We start from the raw sequence: 13942 nt of genomic DNA, 5'->3' as shown, positions 1-13942 counted from the left end.
TAAACTATACTTAGCGAATGGAGCAATAAAAACAACATGTTTTCTCTTTATCTGGAGCAACTGTTTATGTTGTGTGCCCTTCAAAGGTGCATAAATGCAGTTTGGAAAATCTCAACTTCCATTTAAAAATTGCTTTCTCTGAGCTAATTATATGCTATAATAAATTATCCGTGGGGCATTTTAAGATAAAACTTCACAGACACATTCTAGGAACACCAAAACGTCATCTTTACGTCACGGCCCCGCCCTCGTCTCATTATAGTAGTACTGTCTCTTTAAGAACTCTCCACACCTATCGACTGATGTATGACGTACGGATTGGTACTATTGTACCACGACCTCCTGCATTTAGTTTTTGGAGTCGTAAACACATCGTTTACTTCAGAAAATAAGCGGACATTTTTTACGCAAATCAAGACGCAACGTTACTGCTTGTGGAAATATTTCCTTTGCCGACTTGTTGAAATATTTTAAATCGGGCGCGCTGGGAATCACATGCGAAAGTTTGGGAATGTTGGGAGTCACACATACACATAATGTGTGTGTTCATTGCTGACGGTCAAAATACACTCCAACGCCAATGAAGGATGTTTTGAGTCGCGTCGCCCGGCTTTCTTGCCCGGTTGAACTCTGCCACATGTTTGGCAATCAAAGTCTTTAAAGGAATGCGACGTAAAGATTTACGACGTCAAGTTGACAACTGGATTATTTGTATCAGCAATATTAAGAAGTCTGCGTAGGAAATAAACTCAGAAACTACACGGATCTGTGACAGATCTATATATGGCGGCAAACGTGTATAGGCGGTTTTCTGAATAAGAGCATTGTGCAATGGGGAGTCAGAGAAACGGGTTCAGCAAAAGAGAAACTTTCATACTTTCTGTTGACGTAGGAACAACCTCGATCAGATGCCATGTGTACGATAAGAGCGCCAACATCAGAGGATCATGCAGTGCAAAAGTAAGTGGCAGTTAAGGACTTATTTGAGTAACGTTAGTATATTATTTACGATATACTTGTTTTCACGTGTTTTTTTTTGTGAAATCTGATAACGTTAACTGTTTCCTTGTCACAGATGTCCCTTCTGTATCCTCAACCTGGATGGGTGGAGATTGACCCTGAAGAGCTTTGGACGTCGTTTGTCACTGTAGTGAAAGGAGCTGTACAAGGTCAGACCTCTTCGTTTAGTTTCCTTCTCTGCTAAAGCACATGCATGGAGGGCCTGACATGTGACCCACTAATGAAGTTTAAAATAACAAATCAGGAACTTTAATCAATGTTTCCCAAGGTTGTTTTATGTATGGATCAAAGGACAATGCCCTCCTCTCCTATGCCCCCAAATTAAACATGTAACATTTTGTGCAATCTGATCCTTTGTACAATATGTCTTGGATAAGTTAATGTTAACAGCAGTGGATGTTAAAGGGCCACTGTACTGGACAATGCCCTATTTTCTAACATTTTGGCTTTCAGGGTCAGTTTAATTTTGTTCTTTGGTTCAGTTTGAAATATGGAGGACCAGCAGGTTACAGGGCTGTAGTTTTAGGCTTATGCTATTTTTGGTACATTACTGACCCCTCTGTTTCATTGGTTTAGACTCCGGTTTACAGATGTGCCAAATGGAAAGTCTTGGCATCTCCACCCAGAGGGCAACATTCATGAACTGGGACAGGTTAGTAGGCATTTGTGGAGCAGGTGCATATAACACCACATACAGAGTGATATATGGATGAACTGATGAAATTTGACGCGTGTTCTGTTTCCGAATGCAGAAACACAGGAAAGCCATTTCATAATTTCATCACCTGGCAAGACATGAGGGCAGTAGAGTTGGCGAAAACGTGGAACAGGTCCTGCACTATGAAGGTATGGCTGCTATTATCTCGCATAAGGATCAAGTATGTGTTCATTTTAAACTCTCCTCGTTGTTTTTAAGATAAGTTACATTCTGAGAGAAAACTAGAAATGCGTCATTTCTGGCCTTAACTCATCAAAAGATAATGATTTCAGAACAAACACACGATTATAAACAGACAAAACTACAAGCCCCTCTGGTAAAAGCTGGCAAAAATTTCAGTTTCAGTATCGCATTATTCAGCTGGCTTTATTGCTAAGTCCCCCCTTTAATATTCAAAATCAGCCGGTCACAAAATGATTACAACCTGAATTTAAGTTTACTTTTTATACATTATTTGTATGTATGAACATGGCCATAGAAGCTGGCATGGTGTTTAAAAAAGAAAAAAAAATGTGTATGTGTTTGTGGTGAAATTCGTACACTGCCAGTCAAATGTTTTAAAAACACTGCTCATACTTTTTTCTAGAATATTAAATTAATTCAGAACTATAGAATAACACACATGTAACTAAGAATTATGTTGTGATTTTGGAAAGCATCCAAAATAAGTCAAAAACTATGTTATATTTTATCATCTGCAGTGTAGTCACCCTTTACCTAGAATTTGCATTTTATCATTAAAGCTTACGAAACACACGCTGTTTCTGCATTTCTGATGTTAATCTGGAGTACCTATAGAGTAGTATGACATCCTTTATATCTCCGAAGAGTCTTTAGTTTAATCAGATTTATAAAAGCAAGATTAGCTTTACCGAATCTTTCTGATAATTTACGAAAAAATTTAGAAGGAGGAGTTACTACCGCGGGGGAGCGAGTACAAGTCATGCAACACTATACAACACTTTTTAGCTTACGATTCACTACATGTTTCATGTCATTTATATAATATTCACGCGCCTATTTCCAACATAATACAGAAGTCTTACTTACCACATGCAACTCATGACCCCTTTGGGAAAATCCAGAGCATCAAACACACATGCAAAACTCTGCTGCTACTCGGTTAATAAACTATATCCATTGTTTTCATAAGGCTGGCTTTCTTCTCCTTACATCCAAAAACACACTTCTTCTTTCGTGCCATTGTTTAATTTCAAAACTCAACAAAGCTGTGTCGCGTGATAAGATGTTTGCAAGTTCTAGCGTCTCCCGCTGACTGACAGGTGGGCGGGGTTTTCTGGGGGAAGTGCCCATATAAAGAAGTGATATGTATAGAAACCCCTGAAACGTCAGCTGGACCTGTAATTGAAAAAAACTTTACGAAACTTGTACGAACCCTGGCGAAGTGCATTCATCACAGAAATACTCTGTAACACGCCCAACTGCTTTATTAACACTTTTTGCCTACGTTTAGCATGAGGAAACAACTCTATAACTGTGTTAATAAGTCAGAATGCATAAAAATACCATTGAACCACCCCTTTAAGTTTCTTTAGGTCGCACCCTGTGATACATTTTAAATATATTTTAAATAAATATCTGTATTCAATGTCTTCTATGTTAGGATCTTATTGGCTGCTTTCTCTGCAATATTTAGTCTAAGCCATCCTTTTTAGTGATATTTTATAAATTCAATTTGACTTTTCGAATGAAAGAAATTAATATGTTTGGCACAATTCGAATTTTGTCTACATAAGTTTAAAGTTGAAATGAAATTGAAAAACTGTCATTTGTTTTGGAATATTGTGCTATTTTTAAGAAATTACTTATCTGTGAATTAAAAAATTCATCTGGCCTCATAATCTTTAATCAAAAATGCAAATCTCCTAACCTCGACAAAATGAACTTTACTTCCGATCATATGGATCGCTGTTTCACTCGGATATACGTCACCACGGGAAAACAAGACAATCGCTACTTCCATTTCATGGCGACTTAAAGCATACATTTAAATGATTAGTCCATTTTCATAAAAAAATCCTGATAATTTACTCACTACCATGTCATCCAAAATGTTGATGTCCTTCTTTGTTCAGTCGAGAAGAAATTATGTTTTTTGTGGAAAACAATCCAGGATTTTTCTCATTTTAATGGAATTTAATGGACACATGTAACAGTTTTAACGCAGTTTAAAATTGCAGTTTCAATGGAGTTTCAAAGGACTCTAAATGATCCCAAACGAGGCATAAGGGTCTTATCTAGCGAAACGATTTTCATTTTTGGCAAGAAAAATAAAAAATAGGCACTTTTAAACCACAACTTCTCGTCTATCTCCGGTCCTGTGACCTCACATAATTGCGTAATGATGTGGAAAGGTCACGTGTTACATATATGAAACACACATTTGTGGACCATTTTAAACAATAACCTGACACAAAGAGATTAATTTGTATCATTCAACATACAACAACTTCGGAACGGTCCCCTTTCTCCACTTTTGTAAACACTGGGGCGTAGTTTCGCATACATCATCCGTGACCTCTTGACATGATGACGTATTATGTGAGGTCGCGCTGGCGTGTCACAGGACCGGAGGAAGACGAGAAGTTGTGGTTTAAAAGTGCATATTTTTAATTTTTCTTGTCAAATATGACAATGGTTTCGCTAGATAAGACCCTTATGCCTCGTTTGGGATCATTTAGAGTCCTTTGAAATTCCATGAAACTGCAATTTGAAACTGCATTAAAACTCTTAAGTGTTGGGGTCCATTAAAGTCCATTAAAATAAGAAAAATCCTGGAATGTTTTCCTCAAAAAACATAATTTCTTATCGACTGAACAAAGAAAGACATCAACATTTTGGATGACATGGTGGTGAGTAAATTATCTGGATTTTTTTTTTTAAGAAAATTGACTAATCCTTTAAGCATACAAAATTAGGATCATGGGTAACATTTCAGTCAATTGTTTTAAAATTGCTACTGTGTGTGTGTGTGTTATATTGTGTGATTTCTTTAATCAAATGAATTTACTTATTTTTTGGAACATTTCACAAAAGCTTACCCTTTACTGCTACCGGTGTAAACTACAGTATTATATAATGCTGCACTCCACATCACTGCCTATAAGATAAACTGGTGTAAGAATAACCTTCTATAAGAATGACTTCTTACAAACATTTGACCAAGTCTGGATGCTAAAAATATCTTGACTAAAGTTTACAGAAGTAAAAATTAAAAAAGTATGCAACTTGTATTGGTTGAAGTGCAACTGGTTTTAATGTTCGTCATTATTGTGTACATCAAAGGGTTAGTGATTGACCAAACAGAATGACTTTCATTTGTAAGCCTAATATGTAACGCACGAACACAAAGCACCTTTTTAACAACTCAACAATGCAGATGGGAATAGTTTGCCTATAGGTTACCTGTTTACTGTATGTTTGAATCCGCTGAATTCCTTTTTAGTGGTTAGATGGATCTTGCTGTATGAAATCCAGTGTAATCCGATATTGCTCGTATGGCAGCTCAAGTTCATTCATTTGTGAACCAAGCTTTCCCTGCTTGTTTTCAGTTGACATTACTTTAAACATCTTTTCTGTATGCAATACTTCAAAAGATCAAATGTTAACTGGTGGAAATTGTTTTCAGTTGTATTTTATTGTCATTTAGGCTAGATGTCAAAATGTTGGTGGTGGTCTTTTGTAAAAGATCTAAGCTGTTCTTGGAGGACGAGGTGAAGAACAGCTGCAAAATGGAGATGTTGCTATACCATATATGTTCTGTTTGTTATGGCAGACGGTACATGGTGTGATGAAGATACTGCACTTCCTCACCAGACAGAAGAGGTTCCTTGCAGCCAGCCTGGTTGTTTTTTCCACCCAGCATGTGTCTCTGCGCCTTGTCTGGGCCTTGAATAATTTCCCTCAGGTAAACCAGAAAATATGTTAATCGTCATCCGCTTTGTCATCTTCAACAAATATTCCTAGCCAGTAGCCAACCTTTATCCTTTTTTCTCCACAGTTAAGACAGGCAATTGAAGATGGCAACTGCTATTTTGGGACCATAGACACCTGGTTGCTTTACAAACTTACTAAAGGTAAGCATTTGGTAACTTATCAATAGGTTAAGGAACAAATTGGATCCTTAAGAAGCTTTTTATTGTGACCTGGTGGTCAATGAAAGCACACGGTAAAAGCATGCAACAAATCTGACCGGCTTACATCACTGGCTGCCACTATTTTTAGAAAGCAATTTTCCCACAATCTCTGTCAAAGGCTATGTCACACCAGTCTTTATTAATAGATAATCATCAATATATATCCCATGTATAGAGCATTTTCTTGTTTTCAACCTGGTACCATTTGGTTTTATTGTTGTGTTTATGTGCAGGCACGGTGCATGCAACAGACTACTCTAATGCCAGTGCAACAGGGATATTTGATTCATACCAGGTCAGTTGTTGTTTTGGTGTAACTGCTGTCATCTTAACTGGTCATTACCTTTGGATTTTGGACTTGAGGAAAAACACATGTGCAGAGAGCGCGAGAGAGAGAGAGCGAGCGAGAGACAGATAACTAAAAATTAAAGTACACTCACCTAAAGGATTATTAGGAACACCATACTGATACTGTGTTTGACCCCCTTTCGCCTTTAGAACTGCCTTAATTCCAAGTTGCATTGAGTCAACAAGGTGCTGAAAGCATTCTTTAGAAATGTTGGCCCATATTGATAGGATAACATCTTGCAGTTGATGGAGATTTGTGGGATGCACATCCAGGGCACGAAGCTCCCGTTCCACCACATCCCAAAGATGCTCTATTGGGTTGAGATCTGGTGACTGTGGGGGCCATTTTATTACACTGAACTCATTGTCATGTTCAAGAAACCAATTTGAAATGATTCAATTGAGCATTATCCTGCTGGAAGTAGCCATCAGAGGATGGGTACATGGTGGTTATAAAGGGATGGACATGGTCAGAAACAATGCTCAGGCAGGCCGTGGCATTTAAACGATGCCCAATTGGCACTAAGGGGCCTAAAGAGTTCCAAGAAAACATCCCCCACACCATTACACCACCAGCCTGCACAGTGCACTCTGACCTCTACCATCAACAAGGCATTTTCGCCCACAGGACTGCCGCATACTGGATGTTTTTCCCTTTTAACACCATTCTTTGTAAACCCTAGAAATGGTTGTGCGTGAAAATCCCAGTAACTGAGCAGATTGTAAAATACTCAGACCGGCCCGTCAGGCACCAACAACCATTGACTTCAATATAAACATTGAAAATCATACTGGTTTAGACTAGAGCAACAGAGGTTTAGAGCATCAAAGCTTCTTTCCCTTCCTTATATGCGGAGTAAAGCTTGAAGTATAGTCTGTTTTTTTACGTGTATGTGAACATAGGCGCACAGTCGAATGCATAGCCTTGCAAAGTATAGTTTATTATTACGTGTACACCGACACTCAATGCATGCGCATTGCGACAAAATGATGACGAAAATGCATCACTCTGTCCACGTACACATAAAAAATGGACTATACTTTGGCTTTAAATGGTGTTTGCTAATGGTAACGCTAAATGTGCTCAATGTGTTTATTTGTGTGATCATCAGATGTGCTGGAGTGGATTTCTGTGCTCGCTGCTTTCTATACCTCTTTCCATCCTCCCCAGGGTGCAAAACACAAGGTACTGTGTCTCATGCTTTCTGATTTACTCACATTTCCTTGCTTGACCATTTTTACTAAACAATTAATGTTCTCCTTTTTTTATATCCAGTCACAAATTTGGCTTATCTGATCCGTCCATATTTGGAGTGCCCATCCCAATCATGTGTGTTGTGAGTATGAACGTTTTCATTCACCTTTAGATAATGTTTTTAAGGTCAGATAATGCACACAATTTCTGCCAATCTCATGTTAATCTCGGATACCTATAGAGTAGTATAGCATTCTTCATATTTCCAAAGAGTCTTTAGTATTGTCAGATTTATAGAAGAAAGATCAGCTCTACCGCTTCTTACGGAGCAAGTCACAAGCATGCAACATACATAATACATCATCGCATTATCCCTGGAAAACTTTTAAAAATATATACTTTGTTGTTTACGTTACATGCTCTTATGTGGCGATTGCCAATAAAACAGACATTTGATGCAATTTTACTTGCCGCCTGCGGTTCTAACTCATGACCGGGGCTTTTATCACTGGGACCGCTTCATCATTCAGTTTTAAATGTTCTGCAAATCTAGCGTCTTACTAGCCTGGTCCAACCAGACTCTCGTACATTCATTTCATTTGTACAGAGAGTCTGGCCACGCTCCATTGGAAAGCGTTACTTCCGTTAAGGAGGGTCCATTGTTGAAGTTTAAAACTATTGGATCTGCCCAGAGTACTCAGGATCTGCCAAAGCCAATCGCTAACGTGAGGTCGTGACGTATATCATGCACCGAAACCGGACGGAAACAACAAGTCAGAATAATCAGACAAACAAAACTTAGCAAACCTGGTTCTTGCTCCGGCTTTAACTTCTGTATATTCGGCAGTTTTGCAATAACGGCCCGAATAGCTTTTCTCACGTCTTTCTCCGCTGCCATTACTGAACTACAACTCAAACTGACGCGCGACATCATCGTTCTTAGCCACCCCCATCTGTTCGCTGATTGGTCCTGCAGATTTTTGCTGGAGAAAACGAAACTCTATAGAGAAATCCCAGACGTACTGCTGAAGGGAAATGAAAATTAAGCGGAAGCACGTAGGAGGGCGGAGCCAGGCTAGCGTCTTACTGGTCTTTGTTTATAACACAACTGTCACCAAAATGCCGGGAACAAACTCACTTGCACAACTCTGTGCTCACTTGCACAACTCTGTGCTGCCCCGGATAAACAAACTGCATGCACCTTTCCCATAATGCTGGGTTCTGTTGGCAGAGGAACATGGCAATCTTTCCCTCACAAATAAAAACATACTTCTGTGGTCACGCTGATTTTGTGATCTAAAAACAAAATGACAAATCTTTCTTGACCAAGTCCTGTGCAGAGATACCCACGTTTTCGGTAAACTGAACAAAGTGCCTAGATGTGCTTTTGGTCTCGCTCTTGTTGGTGCTTTTTGGTGAGAAGTCCCCATACAAGGACTTCCACTGTACCTCCGCAAGTTGTTGATGTAACAGATTCAGTAGACGAAAAACTTTCCAAACCCTGACAAAGAGTATTGGGTTCAAAAAGACACTTGTCATTTGTCCATCTGGCTTTTAAAACTTTCCCTACGTTTAGCATGAGAATCCAAATATTTTACAAATAAGTCAGAATGCATGAAACACCAATAGACCCAATCCTCCCCCGAAACGATTGTTGGTTTGGTGCGTCAACTCATCTCTACTTGTGTCTTTGTTACAGATGGCGGACCAACAGGCAGCCATGTTTGGAGAATGCTGTTTTGACACGGGTGATGTGAAAATCACAATGGGAACGGGGACCTTTATGGACATTAATACGGGAAGCAAACCACATACGTCTGTGGCTGGTATGCACTTTTGCAATTCCATAACTGAAGGCTTAAAGTTACCTTAATTTAGTGTTAAAGACTGAAGAACCATACAAACAGCTACACTGCATTTCTCACAAGACCCTTAATGCATATTTCACCAATAATTATGTTATTATTTCATCAATCCTCCTCTTTGTTTGCATACTGGTCTATTATTGTGTGTGTATATATTAATACGGGAAACATACACGGAGAGATTTTATGGCCAAACTTCAGTCATCTGCTTTCTGAATAGGTCTTTATCCTCTGGTGGGCTGGAAGATTGGTGCTGACGTTGTGTATCTGGCTGAAGGTAATGCTGCTGGAACAGGTGCTGCCATTAAATGGGCACAGGATCTAGGTGAGTCTGTGAGCATGTGTTTAACAGCAGATATATCAAATGTAGATAGATATTTAATAATTATGTGGTGCATCTTACTTAGCATCCACTTGTATTAGGTTTTGTTTAGTGACTTTAGTAAACTTGGTTTTACAGAGCTTTTTTCTGATGTAAAGGAGACCGAAGGCATAGCTACTAGTGTGGCAGACTCGGATGGAGTGTATTTTGTGCCTTCTTTCAGTGGCTTACAGGTATGTGATATTATTAAGCATTAATCTAAAACCTTGTTTAGAAAAATGCCTCTATAAAAAACAATACTGGTGTGCATCTTGAGACAAAACAATGGCACTGATATATGTTAAGATATGTCAGTACAAGGTGTTTTTAAATTAGGTAGCTTAAACATCCATTTTAGTCTTGGACTGAGATAAGCCCTGTCTGGGAAACCGCCCCATAGTCTTTAAATGATGGATATGTGCAGATTGGGCTTTTTAAACATATGTATGAAGGGAACCCACCTGCACATATGTGAAAATAAATCACATTTTACCCCACCCAGTTCTTAAGTTCATAATATGAATGCTTAAATTATTGTTTATGTGTCATAGGCCCCCTTGAACGATCCAAAAGCATGTGCTTCTTTCATGGGCTTAAAACCTTCAACAACTAAAAGTCACCTGGTTCGAGCAATTCTAGAGTCTATTGCATTTAGGTAAGTTATTTTATCAAATGATCTTAGTCAATATCTTATGGCCCAGATCTTTTTCTTACAAGAGATTATCCGTTTTGCCAACTGCATAGGATTGGTTCACACAAAAAACGTATGCTTTTTAAGTATTGGCTAGCTGAATAATCAATTATTTCTCAGACTATATTGCTTCAAAGACCTGTGTTAGTGTTCAGACAAACATCATGGAAATTAAACATTAAAATCTTTGAAGTAAATTAAGTTTATCTCCACAACCTTGAACCTTTGTAGTTTACAAATATAGGTAAATAGGACCGTGATGGTGCAATGTAAATACGGTGCTGCACTTTAAATAACAACATAACTAACATTCATTGCTAAAATGTTTATGTTAGTATTAATATACCTTTGTTTATAATACTGTTTAATAACTTATTATATTGTAAACAGTGTTGTTTATACTGAATGTTGTATATGGAAGGAATAGTTTAATTATTCGAAAATAAAAAATCAAATAATTCAAAGGACCGGAGTCAATTATTCCCTTTATACCACGGTTACCACAAACATTGACAAAGACATTTGACAGATTAGTTGTGCGTTTTACCGAAAAGTAATCAACACCAGTGGAATATTTCTCAACCAATCAGAATAAAGCATTTGACAGCCCGTGGTATAAAGATATGAAAATGCTTTAAACTTTGATTTCGGGATTAAATACAGTACCTTTATGTTGTTAATGAATATCAACAGTTTTTTTTGTTTTTTTTTACCCTGTCTCTTATTGCCTCTTTAAAAAAGCATAATTTTTTACCTACAGAATATAACTTCTATAAATATTTATACATATTATACCTAAATTATTCTTCGATGCTGTTAATAACAGTGATTTGACTCTTATCTTTCAGAAATAAGCAGCTATTTGATGTCATGCTTCGAGAAACACGTATTCCCATCACTAAAATCAGGTAAGGGCTTCAATCCCCTAATTCTTATAATACACCCCAAGATCTGAACTCCCTAAATGACTTGCACTTGCATGTGCATTTGTTTTAATAGGGCAGATGGAGGTGTATGTACCAATGACTTCATCATGCAACTGACATGCGATCTACTGGGACGAAAAATAGCACGGCCTAGTCACTTTGATATGTCCTGCCTTGGAGCTGCTTTTGTTGCAGGGCTTGGAACAGGTAAGGATTGATTCAATTGAAAATAGGGAGTCAGGGCTTGACAGTGCGACCATTTCAGTCTAAAAAATCTATTTGAAAAATCCTGAAAAAAAGTTTAGGTGCACTTGGGTGAGTAACCTAATTGTACGTAATAAGTAACTTTTTAATACGATCAAAAGTTTACTCTTACAAAACCACCAGAAAAAAACATATACCATGTTTTCCGGACTATAAGTCGCTCTGGGGTATAAGTCACATCAGTCAAAAATGCGTTTTGAAGAGGAAAATTATATATATAAGTCGCACTGGACAATACGTCGCGTTTATTTAGAAAATGATTTCACAAAATCCAAGCTAAAGAACAGACATTTAATCTGGAAAGGCAAGTTATTCAACTACACAATAGCACAGCAGGCTGAATAGGTGTCCGTACATGTTAAAGTAACATTAACAGTTATTATTTGCACGATACACAATAGCAAACAGAACATACCTGGGAGGCTGAATAGGCTAAACTAACACGACAAGCCACATCAAGTTCAAAAAGTATCGAAGTCATTCCGCATCACTGAATCCAATGAATTACATAAATACAGGAGCAGCATAGAGTGGACTCGCGGCTGTAGACGATAATGGTTTCTCTTGGTTCATATGAAATAATTTTGACGTATAAGTCGCACCTGACTAGAAATTCCATGACCCGCCAAACTATGAAAAAGCTGTGACTTATAGTCCGGAAAATACGGTAAGCATTGAAAGCATTGTGCTTTGTATATTATTTTTCATACTGAAGTATGCAACAGATAAATCAACCAAGTTTTTGAATACTTTGAATAGGAAGTGCACACCATACATCACATGCCTCAGATGGATGAGTGTTATGTTGCATCACACCTTGCTGTTTTATTTCAAACATGCGTTATGCAACCGTTATATGTTCTCAGATGTAGAAAATCCTACTTTTAAGAGTCTGAAGATATTTCTATTTGCCTTAAAATAGGTTTAATCTGTTTTATTTCTCGTTTTTAGGGTGAAGTTCTTTTATTATAATCCTGTTTTCTATTGTCCATTAGGCTACTGGAGGAACAAAGAGGAGCTCAAGAAGATACAGTCCACTGACCAACATTTTCTTCCCCGATGGAATAAAGCAGACGGGGATAAGGGGGGGCAATACAGAAGTGGACTTCAGAGCTGGGAGAGAGCTCTGCAGCGGTCCATGCACTGGTACAACCAGCCCTGAATAACTACAAGTCATCACTTTGTAGTAGACCAACTCCATGTTCATGTGATCAGCTGTGGGGCAATTCATAGTAACAATTCGAGTAACAAGTCACTTACTAAGAAAAACACTTGAATGGCATCCAAACTGGAGCTCTGGTTTGGAAACGCACACATCATAAGTTATGGTATTATTATGACCATGTGGCATGCTGCTTTACGTCCAACTTTATGCCAAGAATCTGTATGTGGTATTTTGACTTTGCCAATCAGTAATTCAGCAAGTCAGTCACTGTGTGCCTTTATCTAACTACTGTCTTTTTTTAAAGTATTTTTTTTTTTTAACTCACAATGTACCTTTATTGGAGTGCTTTTATACAAGAATGGTTATTCATCTCCCACAATACATTTTCTCACCCTAAAGGAATTTTAGTTGTTTACATAGAGGTGAGAATAGTGAAAAACTGAGCTCTTTTAATTGACGTAACGGTATTGTGCTTCCATTAGTATAATGTAATAATTTATCTAAGCATTAATGTCTTCTTTTTCTTGAAAGTTTAGTTAATGGTTTCTTAATTGGGTATGTTAATATTGTGCAGGTCAAATGTGTTTTTAATATGAACCTTTCATTAATGTACCTCATTATGCAAAATGCTGCAGAAAGGAGAAACTGAAAGTTTTTTTTCACTGTATGATCAAAGCATTCAACCTGCTATACTTGCTTTGGCAAATACTGTGCCACAGTTGACAGTATCAACAGTGAGTCAATGGCATATAATGTCAAGCATTTAATTATAGTAAATACGTGACTGTGAATCTGTAACATAACTGTTATTATCTCAAAGAATTAAAAGGCAAACTACATTTGTATTTTATTAAAATACTGTCAAAGAATTGTTAATGTCACATAATGTTTTATGTCAGTTTGTAAGAATTAAACATTTTAAATGCTTTGTGGCTTGGTTGTTTTATCATGCAAACAAATAAAAATATATTTATATTAGTGTCGAATAATTTGCTTGGCAAACTGAACAATAACTGAACATACAAGACAGAACAAAATAAAACAGTTTTGCCCCAACGAGACCAAATATGTTTCTACACGAAATAGCAGTAAAGATATTTGGGACAAATATTCTCTTTTTTATTATGGCGGGTTCACCAATGATAAGGTGCATTATCGCCACCTGCTGTGGAGTGTGGACCACAGTTCACCCATTATATAATTGAAAAAAATATATACTGTGAATAAATAAT

The 13942-nt window shown here is 37.5% G+C and overlaps 1 protein-coding gene across 1 annotated transcript; it reads left to right on the top strand.

The window, feature by feature from the left end:
• Nucleotides 1-297: 297 nt before the first annotated feature.
• gk5 (glycerol kinase 5) lies at nucleotides 298-13688 on the top strand. The gene is made up of 16 exons (XM_065276060.2): nucleotides 298-960; nucleotides 1076-1169; nucleotides 1597-1672; nucleotides 1773-1866; nucleotides 5535-5666; nucleotides 5760-5835; nucleotides 6129-6190; nucleotides 7356-7429; nucleotides 7520-7580; nucleotides 9138-9264; nucleotides 9524-9628; nucleotides 9764-9858; nucleotides 10216-10319; nucleotides 11204-11263; nucleotides 11355-11488; nucleotides 12541-13688. The coding sequence occupies exons 1-16, from the start codon at nucleotides 832-834 to the stop codon at nucleotides 12705-12707; spliced, it is 1590 nt and encodes a 529-aa protein (XP_065132132.1). The 5' UTR covers nucleotides 298-831; the 3' UTR covers nucleotides 12708-13688.
• Nucleotides 13689-13942: the final 254 nt, after the last annotated feature.

This window comes from Paramisgurnus dabryanus, chromosome 6, assembly GCF_030506205.2.
Source record: "Paramisgurnus dabryanus chromosome 6, PD_genome_1.1, whole genome shotgun sequence".
Classification (NCBI taxonomy): domain Eukaryota; kingdom Metazoa; phylum Chordata; class Actinopteri; order Cypriniformes; family Cobitidae; genus Paramisgurnus; species Paramisgurnus dabryanus.
This window is presented reverse-complemented; position numbering and strand designations above follow the sequence as displayed.